Source organism: Bos mutus, chromosome 27 (genome assembly GCF_027580195.1).
Source record: "Bos mutus isolate GX-2022 chromosome 27, NWIPB_WYAK_1.1, whole genome shotgun sequence".
Taxonomy (NCBI): Eukaryota; Metazoa; Chordata; class Mammalia; order Artiodactyla; family Bovidae; genus Bos; species Bos mutus.
The window spans coordinates 10,975,212-10,995,331 of NC_091643.1; the positions used below are offsets into that span (position 1 = coordinate 10,975,212).

Sequence of the window (20,120 nt, forward strand, 5' to 3'; positions counted from 1 at the left end):
TGGAAAGCAAACACATAGCTAAAACACACACACACACACACACACACACATTCATAAATCAGGTAAGAAAATCAACCTTATCTAACCTATGTATTTTTTCAAAATTTTAATGAACACAAATAATTGTAGCTACTTACTTGATAAGGTGGTATTTCTCCTGTTTCAGGTGTGTAATAATAAAAAGAACTGTCACTGTAACCCTTCATATTTACCTCCAAATTGCGAACATTCAGCTCCAGGATGGGAAGGTGGGAGCATTGACAGTGGTAACTTTCCACCCGCAGAGCCTCCAACTGGCGGACCCGCTCTCACTGACGTAGGTACTACTCCTCTTGCCGGTAAGTACTGGTAACAACTTGAAATTACAATTCAGACAATGTTTTAATGTGTTAAATTTGACAAGGTAAATATTTTGTCTACTAATTTATATTTAGATTATGCTTGGACATCAAATAATAAACCATAGATGGCTATTTTACTTCCAGAGGCTAACATGTTATACAAAATATATGTTATAAATAAGGTATTCCAGTAGGGACCCAGGCAAGAAAACAGAAATCACTTTAGTCTTTCATACAGAAGGAATTAAGTACAAAACATGAGGTAGGGTAACACATAAGAGCAGATATGAAAGCTAATCAGAGAACAGTGAGGCAGTGCAGAGATTAGCAATGCAGGAATCCATTACCACTTCGTAGGGCTAAAAGGACAATAAATGGAGATGGTATTACTAGAACCAGAATCTAAGCCATCTTGCATGACATATGACTGCAGTTAGGGATACCAGGATCCAGAAGACAGGTAGAGGTACCCTTCAGCAAGAGCTGAAGGTATGGAGGATGCAGAGACATAACTGCAGATGCTGGAGATGGAGACGGATCAATACCATGAGGATTTCAGTCTGCCTGCTCTCCAAATTTTATCCAGTGAATCCATGAATCCCATCAGCTAAATCTAACCAGAAGACAGAAGGTTCAGGAGCATAGGAAATGTAATTTCCTACAATCTTTTGTTCAAAGTAGAGGTGGATTTTAGAGCACGCCAGTATATCCAGTGTTGCTTAGGACCTTTATACAAAAATTTATGTTTACAGAAAAGCAAAGCAGGTTTCTCCAGATTTTGAGCCAGACTTAGTTCTTAACATTTCCACATTTATTCCAACTTTTGAAATATAGTATTTAATACCATTTATTAGAGACTAAGTAAAAAAGAAAATTATAACATGTATTATCAAGCTATTTCTATTTTACAGCTAACTTTTTTTTATTGTCTATATTCTTTATGGAATTAACATTCTTTTTTTTTTTACTTACAATATTGTATTGTTTTTCTTTATTTTATTTTTATTTTTAAACTTTACATAATTGTATTAGTTTTGCCAAATATCAAAATGAATCTGCCACAGGTATACATGTGTTCCCCATTCTGAACCCTCCTCCCTCCTCCCTCCCCATACCATCCCTCTGGGTCGTCCCAGTGCACTAGCCCCAAGCATCCAGTATTGTGCATCGAACCTGGACTGGCATCTCGTTTCATACATGATATTTTACATGTTTCAATGCCATTCTTCCAAATCTTCCCACCCTCTCCCTCTCCCACAGAGTCCATAAGACTGTTCTGTACATCAGTGTCTCTTTTGCTGTCTCGTACATCGGGTTATTGTTACCATCTTTCTAAATTCCATATATATGTGTTAGTATACTGTATTGGTGTTTTTCCTTCTGGCTTACTTCACTCTGTATAATAGGCTCCAGTTTCATCCACCTCATTAGAACTGATTCAAATGTATTCTTTTTAATGGCTGAGTAATACTCCATTGTGTATATGTACCATAGCTTTCTTATCCATTCATCTGCTGATGGACATCTAGGTTGCTTCCATGTCCTGGCTATTATAAACAGTGCTGCGATGAACATTGGGGTACATGTGTCTCTTTCCCTTCTGGTTTCCTCAGTGTGTATGCCCAGCAGTGGGATTGCTGGAAATCTGGTCAACCACTTGTAAAAGAATGAAACTAGAACACTTTCTAACACCATACATAAAAATAAACTCAAAATGGATTAAAGATCTCAACGTAAGACCAGAAACTATAAAACTCCTAGAGGAGAACATAGGCAAAACACTCTCTGTCATACATCACAGCAGGATCCTCTATGACCCACCTCCCAGAATATTGGAAATAAAAGCAAAAATAAACAAATGGGACCTAATTAACCTTAAAAGCGTCTGTATTGGTTTTGTATTGTATTTGTATTGGATTGGATTCATCAACATGAATCCGCCACGGGTGTACACGTGTTCCCCATCCTGAACGCCCCTCCCACCTCCCTCCCCATACCATCCCTCTAGGTCATCCCAGTGCACCAGCCCCAAGCTTCCTGTATCCTGAAACATGTATAATATCATATAAGAAACGAATCACCAGTCCAGGTTCGATGCAAGCTATTTCTATTTTAGTGGGAACAATTAGCTTATCTTCAGATTCACTGTAATTAACTGCTTCTATCCATACACACACATGCCTTTTCCCCCATGAGAAGAGGAGACTATTTTTTCTTAGCATCCAAGTTGGCCTTCTGATTGGGATTTTCAGAATACTAATTCTTGGAACTCTCATTATTGGAATACTCATTCTGTTGAAGATGATTGGCTGTATTTGAAATTTGACTTTGAGACACAAAAATACAAGCATGCAACTAAGCCCTGCACAAACTCATGCCACACAAAATTCAAATGAAATGATTGTTTAAGTTCCTAAATTTGGGGGTACTTTCTTGCACAAGTGCTGTCTAGATGGTGTATTTATATTTGTATAACAAGAGTCTAAAACATGTGCCATTAGCTTTGGAATTGGATGGTTTGTGGAAGGCAGAACAGGAAACCTTTGAAGACTATAAGTTTATGTTGACATTGTCTCAAGAGGACTCTTGGTGAGCAATTCAAAGACAGCTTAAAACACATTATTAGAATTTGGAGAAATGAGAGCATTTATTATGAACTGGTGAATTGTGAGGCACCCTTGCTGCCTGTGGTAATGTGAAAAATAGAATTCATGGTTCTTGTCAACAAGATTTCTAGGAAGACTAGTGATTTCCAGGTTGGGCAACTGAAGTTACCTATGATAAAATGCAAGGAGACAGAAATTAATAATGAAGGAAAAGTTAAATTTTCAAGTAAAATGTATATTTATATTCATAAAAGAGTTAGACTTTTTGGCATGAAAATAAAACATTTTTATCCCTGAAATCTTCCAGAAAAACATTTTTAAAAGTAAGAAGTGGCTAACAACTAAACTTACGATATTAGTAATAAAATTTGATCTCAGATAAAGATTTTCAAGCATATGTTAAACCCCTCTGTTAAGACCTCAGAAAAACCTTAAAGTGATGCTTCTTAGACACCTTCATCTATACAAAAAGCCCTTTTAAGTATTGTATTGGACTGCCTTATGAAACTCACAAACAATAAGGCTACAATAGGTTATTTTATGGCAGCCTTCCACTCCAGTACTCTTGCCTGGAAAGTCCCATGGACGGAGGAGCCTGGTGGGCTGCAGTCCCTGGGGTCGCTGAGGGTCGGACACGACTGAGCGACTTCACTTTCACTTTTCACTTTCATGCATTGGAGAAGGAAATGGCAACCCACTCCAGTGTTCTTACCTGGAGAATCCCAGGGATGGGGGAGCCTGTTGGGCTGCCGTCTCTGGGGTCGCACAGAGTCGGACACGACTGAAGTGACTTAGCAGCAGCAGCAGCAGCACAAGGGTCTAATATAGACAGACACATGTCAGAAAGACTTGTGGATGTGGTCTCATTTAATGGAATGTATTTTTCATTTGATACATAAGAAATCCACACATTTTTAAGGAATTACATCAGCTCAGACTGAAAATGATCAAAATACATATGTTCTTCAAATCTTAATTGAGTATGGGTAACAAGTATACTGATAAAGCTACTCAGCTGTGAAAAGTGTTATAAGGGCTATTCCATGTGGACAAAGAATTCGAAATCATAGTATAATATGAAGAGTATAACCAAGAAATCAGAAGCCAAAATTTCATGTTCTGTGTGTTTGTGATTTTAAAAACCAACAAAATTAACAGCAGCAAGATATACAGTTTTCACAGGTTAATTCAGGCATGGTTTTGCCAGGAAGAAATATCATTTTAAAAAACAGTGGTGAAAGTGACGCCTGTCACCTCATTGGATGAGGAAAACATATCCCTAATGACAAATCCAGAAAAGAAAGTTAACAAAGAAAAAATTACAGAACAATATATTTAATTAACATAAATGCAAACATTGATTTGAAAGTCAATCAGTACAATTCATAAAATTAATAAATATTTTAAAGTATATTCATTTTCTCATTTGTTACATGAAAGTCATTTGACAAAATTCAACAACTATTTATGAATTTTTAAAAGGCAACAAACTATCAACAGAAATTAACTTAATATGAAATCAATATAAAAAGCATCAACAAAAAGATTTTAGCTGATATATTTTGTAATTACATTGTTTTCCAAAAAACTGAGAGCAAGGCAATGAAGTCTGCTCTCACCATGTCATATTGTACTCTAAGTCCTAGCCAGTGCAATAGATAAAGAACAAAAAATCAGGAGCATAAAGATTAGAAAGAATGAGATTAAACTGCAGACAATATGATTAATTAAATCAAAAATCCTCAGGATTCTACAAGAACACTTTTAGAAGTAATAAAAAACCCTTTGAAAGGTCAAAGAAAATGTTTAAAAGTCAGTAGTATTGCTATATACTAGCTGCAGTAAAATGAAAATCAACTTAAAATCAGTCCCATCTATAATACTATCAAAATATAAAATACTAGGAATAAGCTCAACAAAATATGTGCAATACTTTTACACTGAAACAAACAAAAATGCAGATAGATACTAAACACACAAATAAATGGATAAATATTCCATGTTCATCTGTGGAAAAGTTTATTATTGCCAACATGTCAATTCTCACCAAATTAAATCTATAGATCAAAATACCCAATAATAAAAGCATGCAATATTTCAGATATCAACAATTTGATTCTAAAATACACACAAAAGTGCTAGAATAACCAAAGAGCTCTGAAAAAGAACACAGAAGGATGATGTAGTCTATTTGCCTTATATCAAACTTAGGATAATATAGTTTTATATATTATCCTATATCCAGTGAGAGACTATTTTGGGGGTAGAAGCAAGGATCTGGGGAGTTTAAGAGCCTTTACTAGAGTTTCTGAAGTAAGCCAGAAAGAAAAACACCAATACAGTATACTAATGCATATATATGGAATTTAGAATGATGGTAATGAAAACCCTGTATGCGAGACAGCAAAAGAGACACAGATGTATAGAACAGTCTTTTGAACTCTGTGGGAGAGGGCGATGGTAGGATGATTTGGGAGAATGGCATTGAAACATGTATATTATCATATGTGAAATGGATCGCCAGTCGAGGTTCGATGCATGAGACAGGGTGCTCGGGGCTGGTGCACTGGGATGACCCAGAGGGACGGTATGGGGAGGGAGGTGGGTGGGGGTTTCAGGATGGGGGACATGAGTACACCCGTGGCGGATTCATGTCTATGTATGGCAAAACCAATACAATATTGTAAAGTAATTAGCCTCCAATTAAAATAAATAAATTTATATTTTTAAAAAAAAGAGTTTTTAAAAAAACTACTAGAGTTTCTAGTAGTCATGTATGGATGTGAGAGAGATGGATGCGATCTAAGCTGATCGCCTTAGAATTGATGCCTTTGAACTGTGGTGTTAGAGGAGACTCTTGAGAGTCCCTTGGCCAGCAAGGAGATCAAACCAGTCAATCCTAAAGGAAATCAGTCCTGAATATTCATTGGAAGGACTGATGCTGAAACTGAAGCTCCAATACTTTGTCCACCTGATGCAAAGAACTGACTCATTGGAAAAGACCCTGATACTGGGAAAGATTGAAGGCAGGAGGAGAAGGAGATGACAGGGGATGAGATGGTTGGATGGCATCACCAACTCAATGGACATGAGTTTGAATGAGCTCTGGGAGTTGGTGATGGACAGGGAAGCCTGGCATGCTGCAGTCCATGGGGTTGCAAAGAGTCAGACATGAATGAGCAACGGAACTGAACTTAATATAGATTTAGTATATAGTTACAGTAGTCAAGAAAAGGACAAAAATAGTTCAAAAGGGAAGGAAAGTCAGTTCAAAACATTGTATGTTAACAACTGAATATCTATATAAGACCAAATGAATCTCAGAATTATAACTTACTTCACAATTCATAGGGGATAGATGATAAATCCAAATGTAGAAGCTAACTTGAAAGAAACATGGGAAATGTCTACATGACCTTGAGACAAGCAGTTTCTTAAATGAAGCATGAAAATACATATCAATGCAATAAAAGAATTTGCAATATTCCTTCCAAAAATAGAGCACTGAGGGAAAATGCAATTCTTAATTGAATCACTATAATTCTTTTCATCTATATTATGAGACAGATCTGAAAAGAGAACCACATGGAATAGGAGGTTCTTAATAAATAAGCAAGGAGTAGAGGACTGTTATGTAAGAGTTATTACAGACGAGTCTAACTTTGTGCAGTTCTGATGTCAACTTATCCATTTCATATAAAAATGTTAATTGTAAAATTATTAAATGCTTTAAATGCTTATTACAATAGTTATAATAAAATGAAGAAATGGTTTTGCTATATTCCTGGTAGTTACTTTCAAATCACTGGTGTTTTCTCTCCTAGAAAGTCGCTATATTGAGAATGTTTACCGTTCTAAACCTACGAGATGGCCATTTTTCTTATTCATTCCTTTTTTCATTATTCTCTGTGTACTAATTGCCACACTGGTAAAAGTGTATTTCCAAAGGAAAAAATGGAGAACTGAGGATTATACAAGCGATGAGTATATTAATTTCATATTTAAGATCCATTACTTTTACAGTTAGTTGGCCTACATAGTAACTTATCAATATATAACATTATGGTGATTCAACTAGTAGTAATTCAGGTTGTATATTTATCTTTCCATGTAAATTTAATATGCAATATATTAATGATCAATATAATGAATAATAAAAATGTTTTTAATCTTAAAACAACTTGGACTCTGTTCAGAGTAAATTTAAGTAGCAATGATTTCTGGTTAATGATTATCTTCTTTTACTATTTGGTCTTAATTATTAAGTATACATTAAATATCATTTACTTTTTAATATTTATATATTTCAAAGAGTTTTGCAAACACATTTTATTAAAGCATAGCATGGAAATTTAGGAGAGTAGTTAGGCTTTAGGGAACTTCAATAGAGGCAGCCAGAGGTGGAAAAGATTAAAATATAAATAAAAATATATTAAAGTAAAATATATAATAGTAAAACTGAAAAATCTAGGTTAAAGCCATAGCTACAGAAAAAAAAATTTTATTTAATAACCTAATAAATATCTGAAAATATTCTTCAAGAGTAAAACAAATATTAAAATTGGTTTACTTCCTTTCATGGAAATTGCTATGAAATAATTTCTGCCTTTGAGTTTTATATCTATGCCCTTCATTTTACTCAAGATGAAATGAATTTTATTAGAATATTTAAAGAACTTTTTTAACATATTTAAAATTGATAATATAAATTAAAAGAGAATACATTTCATAGAAATATTTTGAAAAGTTTATGTAAAACTGCTGAAATAATATGTGGCACATAAAATAGTCTCATAATTCAGATAATACTTAAACATATTAAAGGAATTTTCTTATATTGGAAGAGTGTATTGTGGGAAAATGAGCAGACTGTGAATGGTAAAAAAAAATGTAAAGCTATTTAGCTAATAATGTTTTATATATATAAATATGATCTGAGTTCATTTCCAGGTAAACTTTTATTACTGTTCTTTTTCACATATTAGCCTTGCTTATCATTGAGAAATACTCTCAGTGGTGAGATATTCTTAAGTAGTGGCTGCTCTCAAATCTCAGATAGGGATTCAAAACTGTTTCAATACTGCTAGATACTATAGAGTGTTGTAGAACTATCTTTGAAGAAAATGCAGTTTTAAATGATCATTTTTATTTTTAAATATATAGGCAACTGGAAAGTGAGAGTGAGCCCAAAGACTAGCCTGGAAAACAAAGAGTCCATAACATCACAGTAAGTATCAACTAATTTTAGAATGAGAGGGAGAAACAGAAACAGAAAATTTAAAGTATTACATAGATAGAAATAGTATAAGTGTATATTAAATGAAGATAATAATATAGCTGCATATAATAAAAATCAAATTGAAGGATATTTTTCAATATTGTAAGCTATATCATAGACATGGTAAATTTGTCATTTAAAACATTTCTTGCAGTGCTATTTTTTTTTCTAATAATGCTTAATTCTTTAGCATTTGTGTATTCAAATGCTGGTTACAAATGAATTACATGATAGAACTCTACTTCAAAATAAGTACCTCATACCATTTGCTGAATTAATCATCATTTTTAACTTAATTGATCATACAAGTGATGTTTTCTCCTTCATTTATTCTTCCAGAGTAATTATCTTTGATGAACAGAAAAAATGGAAAAGAAAACAAATATGCACTGATTATCTGGGATTCAAAACTTGCACATTATGACTTTCATCTGTCAAGAAAAGAAAGTTTTCATATATAAATTATATAATACTATAAATAACTTATTTGTAAGGAATGTATGTTTATGAGTTTGCATGTTACATATTTCTTATTTTTTATTTTTTTTTACTTTTTTTTAGTTACCTCATATTAATTTTGTTAGTAAGCATTAACTCTGTTAATGAGTAGGCATGAGACAAGTAAAATTTACAATATAAGACATGCAATACCATGATTAAAGACCACTGTTTTAAGTTGCAATGGTATGTAGTGATGTTATAGTCTCAGGTCCACAACCAATCAAAAGACAATAAGCTTAGGATCTCGAAAAAAAATTTTCAACTATGTGCTGCTTATAAAAGACAATTTCAGATATATAAAGGTTCAAAGTACAAGATGCATATACTGTGAAACTCTATACAAAAGAAAGTTTGATAGACTAACACTAATGCTTTAAAAAAGCATTAGTAAATATAAAGAAGAACATATGTGGTGCTAGTGCTGGAGAACCTGCTTGCCAATGCAGGAGACATAGGAGATGCGGGTTTGATCCCTAGGTTGGGAAAAGCCCCTGGAGGAGGGCATGGCAACCCACTCCAGTGTTCTTGTCTGGAGAATCCCATGGACAGAGGAGACTGGCAGGGTACAGTCCTTAGGATCACAGAACCGGACATGACTTAAGTGACTTAGCATGCACACACAAAAAGAAGCTTTGTTGTTCATTGTTCAGTTGCTCAGTCATGTCTGACTCTCTGCAACGCTGTGGACTGCAGCACACCAGGCTTCCCTGTCCTTCATCATCTCCCAGAGCTTGCTCATACTCATGTCCATTGAGTTGGTGATGCCATCCAACATCTTGTCCTTTGTCATCCCCTTCTCCTCCTGCCTTCAGGAGGAGAGCTTCAAGAAGAAGCTATAGTAATACAAATATGTGAGTCAGGGTTTTCCAGAGAAACAGAAGCAATAGGAGTTATACAGATAGGTGGGAGAGGAAGGAGGGTGAGGAAATTTATTACAGGAATAGGCTCTCGTGGTTAAGGAACCCAGGAAGTCCCAAGATCTGCCATCTGCAGCGGAAGATTCCCAGGCGAAGAACTGGGAAAGAACTGATAGTGTAATTCAATACAAGTCAATACTTGAGAAATGAGGGTCCAATTAGGTAAGTCTCAATCTGAGTCCAAAAACTGAGGACCAAGAATGCCAACAGGTGTCTGAAGATAGGAGAAAGTAAACGTCTCAGCTCAAGCAGAGAGCAAATGCACCTTTTTACATCTTTTTTTTTCTACTCAGTTCAGTTCAGTTCAGTTGCTCAGTTGTGTCCAACTCTTTGCGACCCCATGAATCGCAGCACGCCAGGCCTCCCTGTCCATCACCAACTCCCGGAGTTCACTCAGACTCACAACCATCGAGTCAGTGATGCCATCCAGCCATCTCATCCTCCGTCGTCCCCTTCTCCTCCTGCCCCCAATCCCTCCCAGCATCAGAGTCTTTTCCAATGAGTCAACTCTTCACATGAGGTGGCCAAAGTACTGGAGTTTCAGCTTTAGCATCATTCCTTCCAAAGAAATCCCAGGGCTGATCTCCTTCAGAATGGACTGGTTGGATCTCCTTGCAGTCCAAGGGCCTCTCAAGAGTCTTCTCCAACACCACAGTTCAAAAGCATCAATTCTTCGGCGCTCAGCCTTCTTCACAGTCCAACTCTCACATCCATACATGACCACAGGAAAAACCATAGCCTTGACTAGACGAACCTTTGTTGGCAAAGTAATGTCTCTGCTTTTCAATATGCTCTCTAGGTTGGTCATAACTTCCCTTCCAAGGAGTAACCGTCTTTTAATTTCATGGCTTCAGTCACCATCTGCAGTGATTTTGGAGCCCAAAAAAATAGTCTGACACTGTTTCCACTGTTTCCCCATCTATACCCCATGAAGTGATGGGACCAGATGCCATGATCTTCGTTTTCTGAATGTTGAGCTTTAAGCCAACATTTTTCACTCTTCACTTTCACTTTCATCAAGAGGCTTTTGAGTTCCTCTTCACTTTCTGCCATAAGGGTGGTGTCATCTGCATATCTGAAGTTATTGATATTTCTCCCGACAATCTTGATTCCAGCTTGTGCTTCTTCCAGCCCAGCATTTCTCATGATGTACTCTGCATATAAGTTAAATAAGCAGTGTGACAATATACAGCCTTGACATACTCCTTTTCCTATTTGGAGCCAGTCGGTTGCTCCATGTCCAGTTCTAACTGTTGCTTCCTGACCTGCATACCTGCAACAACCTGACCTGTTGAGGTCAGGTCAAGCCCTCAACAAATTGAATGGTGCCTACTAGAATTGCTGAGGGTAGACTGCTTCACTCAGTCGAATGATTCAAATACTAACCTCTTCCCAAGACACACATACACATTCAGAAATAATGTTTTATCAGACATTTGGAAATCCCCAAGTTGACACATAAAATTAACCATGACAAGTCATCCCCCTTGCCAACCTGGCACTCATATGCATCTCCTACAGCCATACTCAATTTCCAAATAAAGGTCATAACTGCCTAAAGTGATATAACTACCCTGCACACAACCCAAAATGTCCTAATTTCTTTCCAGAAGAGAGAAAATCCTTGAGTGATATTTACTCTTCTGATATTTCATAACTTAAATACTATGAAGTAAAATTAAAAATATTTAGGGGGACTGGAGTCTTAATGACATGTGCACATGAAAGAAGGAAGGAGCCTAAGTGATAGATTCCTGTAACCTTTTAAATGATTTAGTAATGATGTCAACAAAGGTCCGTCTAGTCAAGGCTATGGTTTTTCCAGTAGTCATGTATGGATCTGAGAGTTGGACTATAAAGAAATCTGAGCACAGAAGAACTGATGCTTTTGAACTGTGGTGTTGGAGAAGACTCTTGAGAATCCCTTGGACTGCAAAGAGATCCAACCAGTCCATCCTAAAGGAGATCAGTCCTGAGTGTTCATTGGAAGGACTGATGTTGAAGCTGAAACTCCGATACTTTGGCCACCTGATACAAAGAGCTGGCTCATTGGAAAAGACCCTGATGCTGGGAAAGATTGAGGGCAGGAGGAGAAGGGGATGACAGCAGATGAGATGGGATAGCACCACCGACTCAATGGACATGGGTTTGGGTGGACTCTGGGAGTTGATGTTGGACAGGGAGGCCTGGCATGCTTCGGTTCATGGGGTCGCAAAGAGTTGGACACGACTGAGTGACTGAACTGAACTGAATGATGAAAATGGATCCAAAATAACTTCTCTACTGAAGCATAAAATTCCTATTTAGTCTGCAGGAATGGGCAGAACAAGTGAAATATAGACAACTGACAAGAAGAAAACCTCACTTTGGAACTTTCTGCATGACTGTTCTTAAGCCCTGCCCTTCTACTTGTTTTAATTTTGCTGTGAATTTATAAATAGTGAAGACCAAAGAAATAGAGGAAACATTTGGGAGCTTTATACCAAGAAATTTGCCTTGAAACCTGCTATTCTGGGAGGGGAAAGCATATCAAGTTCCTGTCTGTTTTTGTTTTGTTTTTTTTTAAGCAAGGTTTCTTATGTCCTTAGATTTTGAAGGATAAGACAAATATAAACTCATACCTGGAGACTATTTTTAGCAGCTGTGTAAGAATAATGAGATTTGTAAATTAAGGGCTTTGTAATGTGGATGTTTTGCTACTAGAGTTGACTACTCAGAAGATCTTTTATAGCTCTTGAATGTTTTATTTTTGATCTCTCACTTCAATGAAATTATTTGACCGAACAGAAGTCCATCTGTCTTTCTAAGCTATGACCTTGTTATGAACAGTATTTGCATTCACTGAGCAAATGTCTATGCATTATCGGGTTTAAGCAACATCATAGTGCCATCACTCAAGGAAGTTGAATGAGGTGAACATTGATATAGCTCTTCCCCCCATTTTTGAAATGTAATAAATACTTTTATGTTCCCCTCCCCCTTCCCCTTTCCCCTTCCACTTTGGGGAAAATGTCAGGAACTAGATAGTTTAAGATGAGCAATTGAGGGGACTGAGAGATTGATCCACACAGAGCCTGGCTTCTTTGTGCTTCATCATAAGGCGTTCTGTTGGCCAGCCTAATTAAGTACCCTTTTAACAAGAGAACCTCATGAAAATCCAGTTGGCAACTCAAGAGGTTCAGGAAGCAGGACCACAGAGGTTATACACTCTGGGACCCTAAGCCATGAGGTTGGATGCCTCACCTTGTTGAAAAGATACACTGGGCCTAAATGGCACAGCATGACTTTGTTCCTGCTTGGCTAAATTTCTCAACACCACAGTCAGCTAAGTCACCTACAGCGACTTTTGAAAAACACAGAGAGCACCTACCCAGAGGAAATGGTAGATTTGGAGTAAGCCATAGTAGACCTAATTCCTCTGATGGCTTTTTCAACAATAGACCTCATCAAACGACAAGAGATTCTTGGCACCAGCCCTCCCTGTTCTGCCATGATTCTGTGGACTCTGGTGTCTCTAAGGGAGCATATGCTGGAATCACAGGGAACTGATTTGGTTGGCATGGCTCTTCTTGAGGTCATGATGGCATAAGCCAGCATAGTGGGGGTGGCACAGAAAGCCATCGCCACTGGAATGGCAGCTTCCACTCCCAGAAAGGCTGTACCTTTCAGGAAAAGCCACCTACAGATATTAGGGAAGAGAAGAAAGAAGATAAAGTGGGAAAATTGCAGTTTAAAGAGGAAGACTTTCCTTCTTTGAATCCAGATGCTGGCAAACAGAATCAGCCATGCAGACCCATTGGGACACTTTCTGGAGTATGGGAAAACCCACCTCGTGCCAAGCAGCCCTCCAAAATGCTAGTCATCAAAAAAGTTTCCAAAAAAGATCTTGCTGCTGCCTTCTCAGCTGTACTCATCTAACCAGGATCTGGCAAATGGAAGATGCAAATGGAAGCAAATCGTCAACCATAGTTCCAAGTGTCTATAAAAACCTGGTTCCCAAGCCTGTACCACCTCCATCCAAGGCCAGTATGTGGAAAGCTAACAGAATGAAACACAAATCAGGGTCCCTTTCCTCTAGCCGAGAGTCTGCTTTTAGCAGTCCAATCTCTGTTAGCAAACCAGTAGTACTGGCTGGTGGTATAGTTTTAAGTTCTCCCAAAGAGAGCCCCGCCCGCACCACTCCTCCGATTGAGATCAGCTCCTCTCATCTGACCAAACTGACCCGCCGAACTACTGACAGGAAGAGCGAGTTCTGGAAGACTCAGAGGATGACGGGAATGGAGACTTCTCAGAGAGCAGAGCCTGTGACAAGTCAGAAGGTTTGGAGGACAACAGCACACCTGAACCAAAGGAAAATGGAGAGGAAGGCTGTCATCAGAATGGCCTTGCTCTCCCTATAGAAGAGGAAGGGGAGGTCCTCTCTCACTCTTTGGAAGCAGAGCACAGGTTACTGAAGGCAATGGGATGGCAGGAATATTCTGAAAATAATGAGAACTGCCTTACCCTCACAGACGATGAGCTCAGAGAGTTCCACAGGAAGACAGAGCAGCTGAGAAGAAACAACTTTGAGAAGAATGGCTTCTTGCAGAGTCGAAGTTCCAGCCTATTCTCCCCTTGGAGAAGCACTTGCAGGGCAGAGTCTGAGGACTCAGATACGCAGACAAGTAGCTGTGAAACATCTGATGACGATGCCTGGAAGTAGGCGTATAAAATGCTCACAGTCAAATCTGACCCAGTAAACCCAGCTTGTGTGCTTAGGGGTTATACAGAAGAAATTGTTCTTTTCCTTTTCCTTTTCCTTTTCTTATTCTTGTTGAATACTTCATGCACAAGGGAAATAAGTAAATCCTAAAGAGAGAGCAAGTGATTGGCTTGTTAAGCTTTTGTTGTTGTTCTTCCCTGTTATCTGCTTAATAGAGAGAACTTTGTGTAGTGGGAAAGATTTTTAAAACACACACATACACAGTATATATTGGGCAATGCACAGGCGGGAGCTGGCAGTGCAGAGAAGAGACACTCATCTGCAGCAACAGCTTCTACTACCAGCCCTTGGGGCACTCACCCCTGTGCTCAGGCAATCATTGTCAATGACAAAGTGACTACTGAAGTTATAATTGTATTAATGCTAATAATTTGGGTATTTTATTTTATTTCTGGCCACTCAGGTAATGTTAGCCCTTAACCAAGCTTATGTGGCTTTCCCCCCCCTTTTTTTTTCTTTCTGGGTACAGCTGTAAAATATTTGGATATAGGAAATGTGTTATTCTTGCAACCTTGATATTCAGGGTGTATTTTAAAATACAAAATTTTGTGAGATTTCAAAGATTAAAATGTCAAAGATTAAGATTATTTTGATAATGTTATTTACAGATTTAAAAGATGTGGTTTCACAAGTATGTTGAGGGAGAAAACTGCTGCACAAAATAACTAACTTGGAATAAATCTTTTGCATTAATAAAAAAATTAAAAATATTTAAATACTTATAAAAGTCAATACATTTTATGTTACATGATAAAGGAATAAGAGATGAAAGAAAACGTATTTTTGCTTAATATATGCTGGCTGCTGCGGCTGCTAAGTCGCTTCAGTCGTGTCCTACTCTGTAGGACCCCACAGACGGCAGCCCACCAGGCTCCCCCATCCCTGGGATTCTCCAGGCAAGAACACTGGAGTGGGTTGCCATTTCCTTCTCCAATGTATGAAAGTGAAAAGTGAAAGTGAAGTTGTGTCTGACTCTTAGCGACCCTATGGACTGCAGCCCACCAGTGTTCTCCATCCATGGGATTTTCCAGGCAAGAATACTGGAGTGGGGTGCCATTGCCTTCTCCGTAATATATATGCTTACATATAGACAAATGTGTTCATAACAAAATAAGGGGAATATACTCATGAAATTTCAGCCTGCGTTTCTATAACTGGTCACATGTTGTAACTGGTACTGCTCTGATGCTTTGGTGATCCAAACTTTCATTTCTGAAAGGTCCGTTCCATTAGTAGTCCTTTCTGGGTCATCGTTCTTCATTGACCATAATTACAGAGCATACCAATGCTGGGAGATGTTCCACAGGGTTTCCTTAATTCATACAGACTCTTCTTTACCTCCATTGTTGAGTGGTAGTCCAGTTGCTCTTTGTATTCAAGATCATTAACTACAGCCAATACCTTACCTCCCTTGTTTTCCTGTTGATTCAGAGGTACAAAGAACAAAAGTGGCATGTAGCAGTTTTAATTCTAATTAAGGTATCACTGTTGTGTTTCCAGGTGAAAGCATTCTTCCCTCTGGGACTAAGACTTCTAGGCCAACAGAGCTTAAAGTCTGGAAACAGGAAGCAAAAATTCTGCTAGTGGATCATTTGGGGTGATAGTGAAGATGCCACTTCTATTTCTACCCTCAACTCTAGGACCCATGGATTCTGACTTGGAGAAACAACATCATATGTTGGACACTGATTTAGAGCCTGGCCCCAGACCTGAAAAATACTACCACTATAATTGAGTGTTCAAAAGGCCATGCCACCATTCTATCAGGCCAGCAGCTTAGTATGCTGGGGAACGAGTGAATTCCATGAGCCCAGGGGGCATTGCTGCAATACTTTTGCTGTGAAGTTAGTTCCTTGATCAGAAGCAGCGCTGAGTAGAAATACTATGATCATGGGTGAGTCATTCTGTCAGTCAATGGATGGAAGTTCTGACAGAAGCATTACATATAGGGAAGGTAAATCTGAATCCTCAGTATCTATTCCAATAAGGAAACAACCCTGCCAACCCTTGATGGAAGCGGCCCAATGTAATCAACCTGTCCCCAGGTAGCTGGCTGATCATTCTGGAGAACAGTGCCATACCCTGGGCTCCTCTGGGCTGGAAGGCTAAGCACTCAGCAGTGGTGCAGCCAGGTTGAGGTTGGTGAGTGGAGGTCCACATCGCTAAACCCATCCTGCCCCCATTATCACCTCGCTCATGAACCCCGTGGGTGAAAAGGGGCATGGCTAGGAAAAAGGCTGACTAGTATCCACAGAATGGGTCATCTTCTCCACTTGGGCTATTAAAAACTGTTCCCTGCTGCGATCACCCTTTAGTGAACATCCACGTGAGACACAAACCTCTTTCTTACCCATTCAGAGAGGTCTGACTCTTTCTTCTTCCAAGCAAACACACTCGCAAGTCTATTCTCCTTTGTGACCTGCAGGGCTTACGGAAGTAAGAGCTTTAGTCTGGGCGAATGTATTCAAGAAGATACCCACCCCAGTTTGACAGCAGTTGGGGGTGGCTACCATTTTGGTAATAGTTGGTCTTCCAGGGACCTCTATTTCCAGGTTTTAAGAAGAACTTAAACCCTGGGGTTTATTTTTGAAGAAAGTGACCCTCTGCTGTATATGTAGTGGGAGCTGGCAGTTGCCTTGTGGGCATAGTCCTGGATTGCCTTCTGAACTTGTCCATGATTAATAGTGTACTGCCATTATACAGGCTCAGTTTCTTATCTAGCAGCATGTCAGTGGTTAAAAAATAAAAATAAAAAAAGGCCTCCCATGAGTCATTTCAAGTGGGCTAAGCCTCAGACCCCTCCTAGGGCTACACAGACGCTGAGGTGTGCAATAGGAAGCAAGGTCATCCCGGGCTCATGAGTCTCTTGACAGAGCTCTGCTAAGATTTTCTTTGAAGGAGGGTTCACTGTCTCTACCTTCCCTGAAGACAGGGGTTGCCAAGAGGTATATCACTTGTAGTCTATCTCTAGGGCCCCTGTGAGCCCCTCTGTGATTTTTGGGTATGAAAGAAGGCCCATTATTACCCTGGAGGGATTGGGGACTATATTCTGGTATTGGGATCATTTGGGTGAAATGTAACTGCCAGTCGCTCCCCCACTCCCACCCCAGGTATGTCCATCAGCAATGAACTGGCCCGAGTAACAAAGGGAGATTTGATGGCTCTGTGAGTTATTGGATTGGATGGGTCAGTGGGTTACTATACACACAGAAATCACAGGCAAAGGTTTCTTGTTTTACTGTTCTTTTAAGCCCTTTCTCTGAAAAAGCCTTTGGCCTCACATTCCATAGTGCATCCTTCCCAGGGTGGGTGGCGTCAGATAAGCTCTTGGTCTCCATTTTGGGGCCTCAGGGATTAGAACCTTACCCTCCTTTTTATACCAGCCTGTGTTTCCTTTCTCATAGCCACATTTCTTAGCATTTTCTTGTTCCCGTGGAGAATTGTGGGGGAAGCTAGGGAGTTCAAGGAAGGGTGGCCAATCACTAGGGCCGTAACTTGCTCAGGTTCTTTCAGTGGAGCTCATTGGAGCTCCTGTTTTTCAGTGGAGCTGCTGTTTGTCAGTTCCATCAGCTTTGCTGTTTCCTTGGCTCACAAAAGATCCCTCCCTCTGGTAGCCCCTACAGTAAATTACTGCTACCCAGGTCAGGAGCTGTACTGCTTCTAAAAGAGCCAGAATCAAATCTGTATGTTTTGTGGGGGTTTATATCTATTGGTTAACATGTCCCTTTTTTCCAAATGGCAGCATGAGCATGTATCACGTATCACGTGAAACCCATATTTAGAATCAGTAAAACTATTTAATTTCTTATCCGTTTTCATTGCAAAGCCTCAGTAATGCAGTTAGTTCAACCTTCTGGGCCAATGCCCAGCAGGGCCTTGGTTTCCATGACTTCATCTAGACTAACTGTGGTATACCCTGCCTTTCAGGTTCCCATTACTACAAAACTGGTCCTCTCAGTAAATCACTAAACCTCAAGGTTTCATCTAGAATATCAGACTCACTAGAGTAAGTTTATTCTATGGTCTCTATACACTGGTGTACAAAAATTCCACTTTCAACCACTTAACACAGAGTTGCCACGTTCAGAGTTTGGCACACCTTAAGACCAAAAACCGTCCATCTAGTCAAGGCTATGGTTTTTCCAGTGGTCGTGTATGGATGTGAGAGTTGGACTGTGAAGAAAGCTGAGCACCAAAGAATTGATGCTGTTGAACTGTGGTGTTGGAAAAGACTCTTGAGAGTCCCTTGGACTGCAAGGAGATCCAACCAGTCCATCCTAAAGGAGACCAGTCCTGGGTGTTCATTGGAAGGACTGATGCTAAAGCTGAAATTCCAATACTTTGGCCACCTCATGCGAAGAGTTGACTCATTGGAAAAGACTCTGATGCTGGGAGGGATTGAGGGCAGGAGGAGAAGGGGACGACAGAGGATGAGATGACTGGATGGCATCACCGACTCAATGCACATGAGTTTGGGTGAACTGCGGGAGTTGGTGATGGACAGGGAGGCCTGGCGTGCTGCGATTCATGGGGTTGCAAAGAGTTGGACATGACTGAACGACTGAACTGAAGGTCATGTCAGACAAAGGAGCCTGGCATGCTGCAGTTCATGAGGTCTCAGAGTCAGATACGACGTAGCAACCCTAAACAACAAGGTAATGCCAGGGTGTCCTTTAGGAGGGACCGACATCTTGTTAGCCTTTCCCCAGTCAACTAATAATGTCCCTTAACTTCCAGCACAGAATGTACATGGTGAGGGTTTACACTCAGTGTTGTCACAGGGTGAGATTGGAAGCGTCATAACCAACAGGGCTGAGGCTATTCCTGCCCACAGGCAGCCTGGCCATCCCAGGGCCACAGAGTCGAGTTGTGTCGAGAAGTTAAGTCCCTGGTGTCCAATTCAGCCCCAGATTTTGGGTCAGGACTCCTAGTTCTACCCCTTACCTCTCATAAACATACTGGGGGCTTGTCCAAATTCGGAAATCCCAGCACTGGTGCTCTGCTCAATTGTATTAAAGCTGCAAAAGCCCACAGGTGGTCCCTATTCATTGAAGGGGCTCTCTTTTGTCTCTTTAGAGCCTCATTATTGGGGTTTTGCTGGAAGGCCATAATTTGGAACCCAAATAGGACAGAATCCTGGGAAAGCCTTGGAGCTGCCAATGTGTGGTCAGAGAAGGTAATGCACTAATTGCTGTTTTTGATCAACAATCAGGACTCCTGCCCCTGGGGTCAAAACAAACCCTAAACACTGAGCCCCATGACTGTGAGATCTGAGCCATGGTTGGGGAGACATTATTTCTTCTTTCTGCCACAAAATTTAGAATGCTAATGGTATTTGGATCTAAATCCTATTTTGTCTCACCTTTTGTTGTTCAACTGCCAAGTTGGGTCTGACTCTTTGAGACCCCATGGACTGCAGCACCCCAGGCTTCCCTGTTCCTCACCGTCTCCTGGAGTTTGCCCAAATTCACGTCCATTGAGTCAGTGATGCAATCCAACCATGTCATCCTCTGCCACCCTGTTCTCCTTTTGCCTTCAATTTTTTCCTGCTCTCAGGGTCCTTTCCAATAAGTCCCCTGTCACAGCAGGTGGCCAAAGTATTGGAACTTCAGCTTCAGCATCAGTCCTTCCAATGAGTACTCAGGATTGATTTCCTTTAAAATTGACTGGTTTGATCTCCTTGCAGTCCAAGGGACTCTCCAACAACACAGTTCG

The 20,120-nt window shown here is 39.6% G+C and overlaps 1 protein-coding gene and 1 pseudogene across 1 annotated transcript in view; both read left to right on the plus strand.

Annotated features, from left to right (window-relative positions):
- Positions 1-8,144, plus strand: part of ADAM2 (ADAM metallopeptidase domain 2) — a 100,596-nt gene extending 92,452 nt beyond the window's left edge. The window contains exons 18-20 of the mRNA XM_005897530.3: positions 167-338; positions 6,772-6,931; positions 8,111-8,144. Coding sequence (XP_005897592.2) covers positions 167-338; positions 6,772-6,931; positions 8,111-8,144 — 366 coding nt within the window. The remainder of the gene's footprint in view (positions 1-166; positions 339-6,771; positions 6,932-8,110) is intronic.
- Positions 8,145-12,870: 4,726 nt separating this feature from the next.
- LOC102265523 (vasculin-like protein 1 pseudogene) lies at positions 12,871-14,345 on the plus strand (annotated as a pseudogene).
- Positions 14,346-20,120: the final 5,775 nt, after the last annotated feature.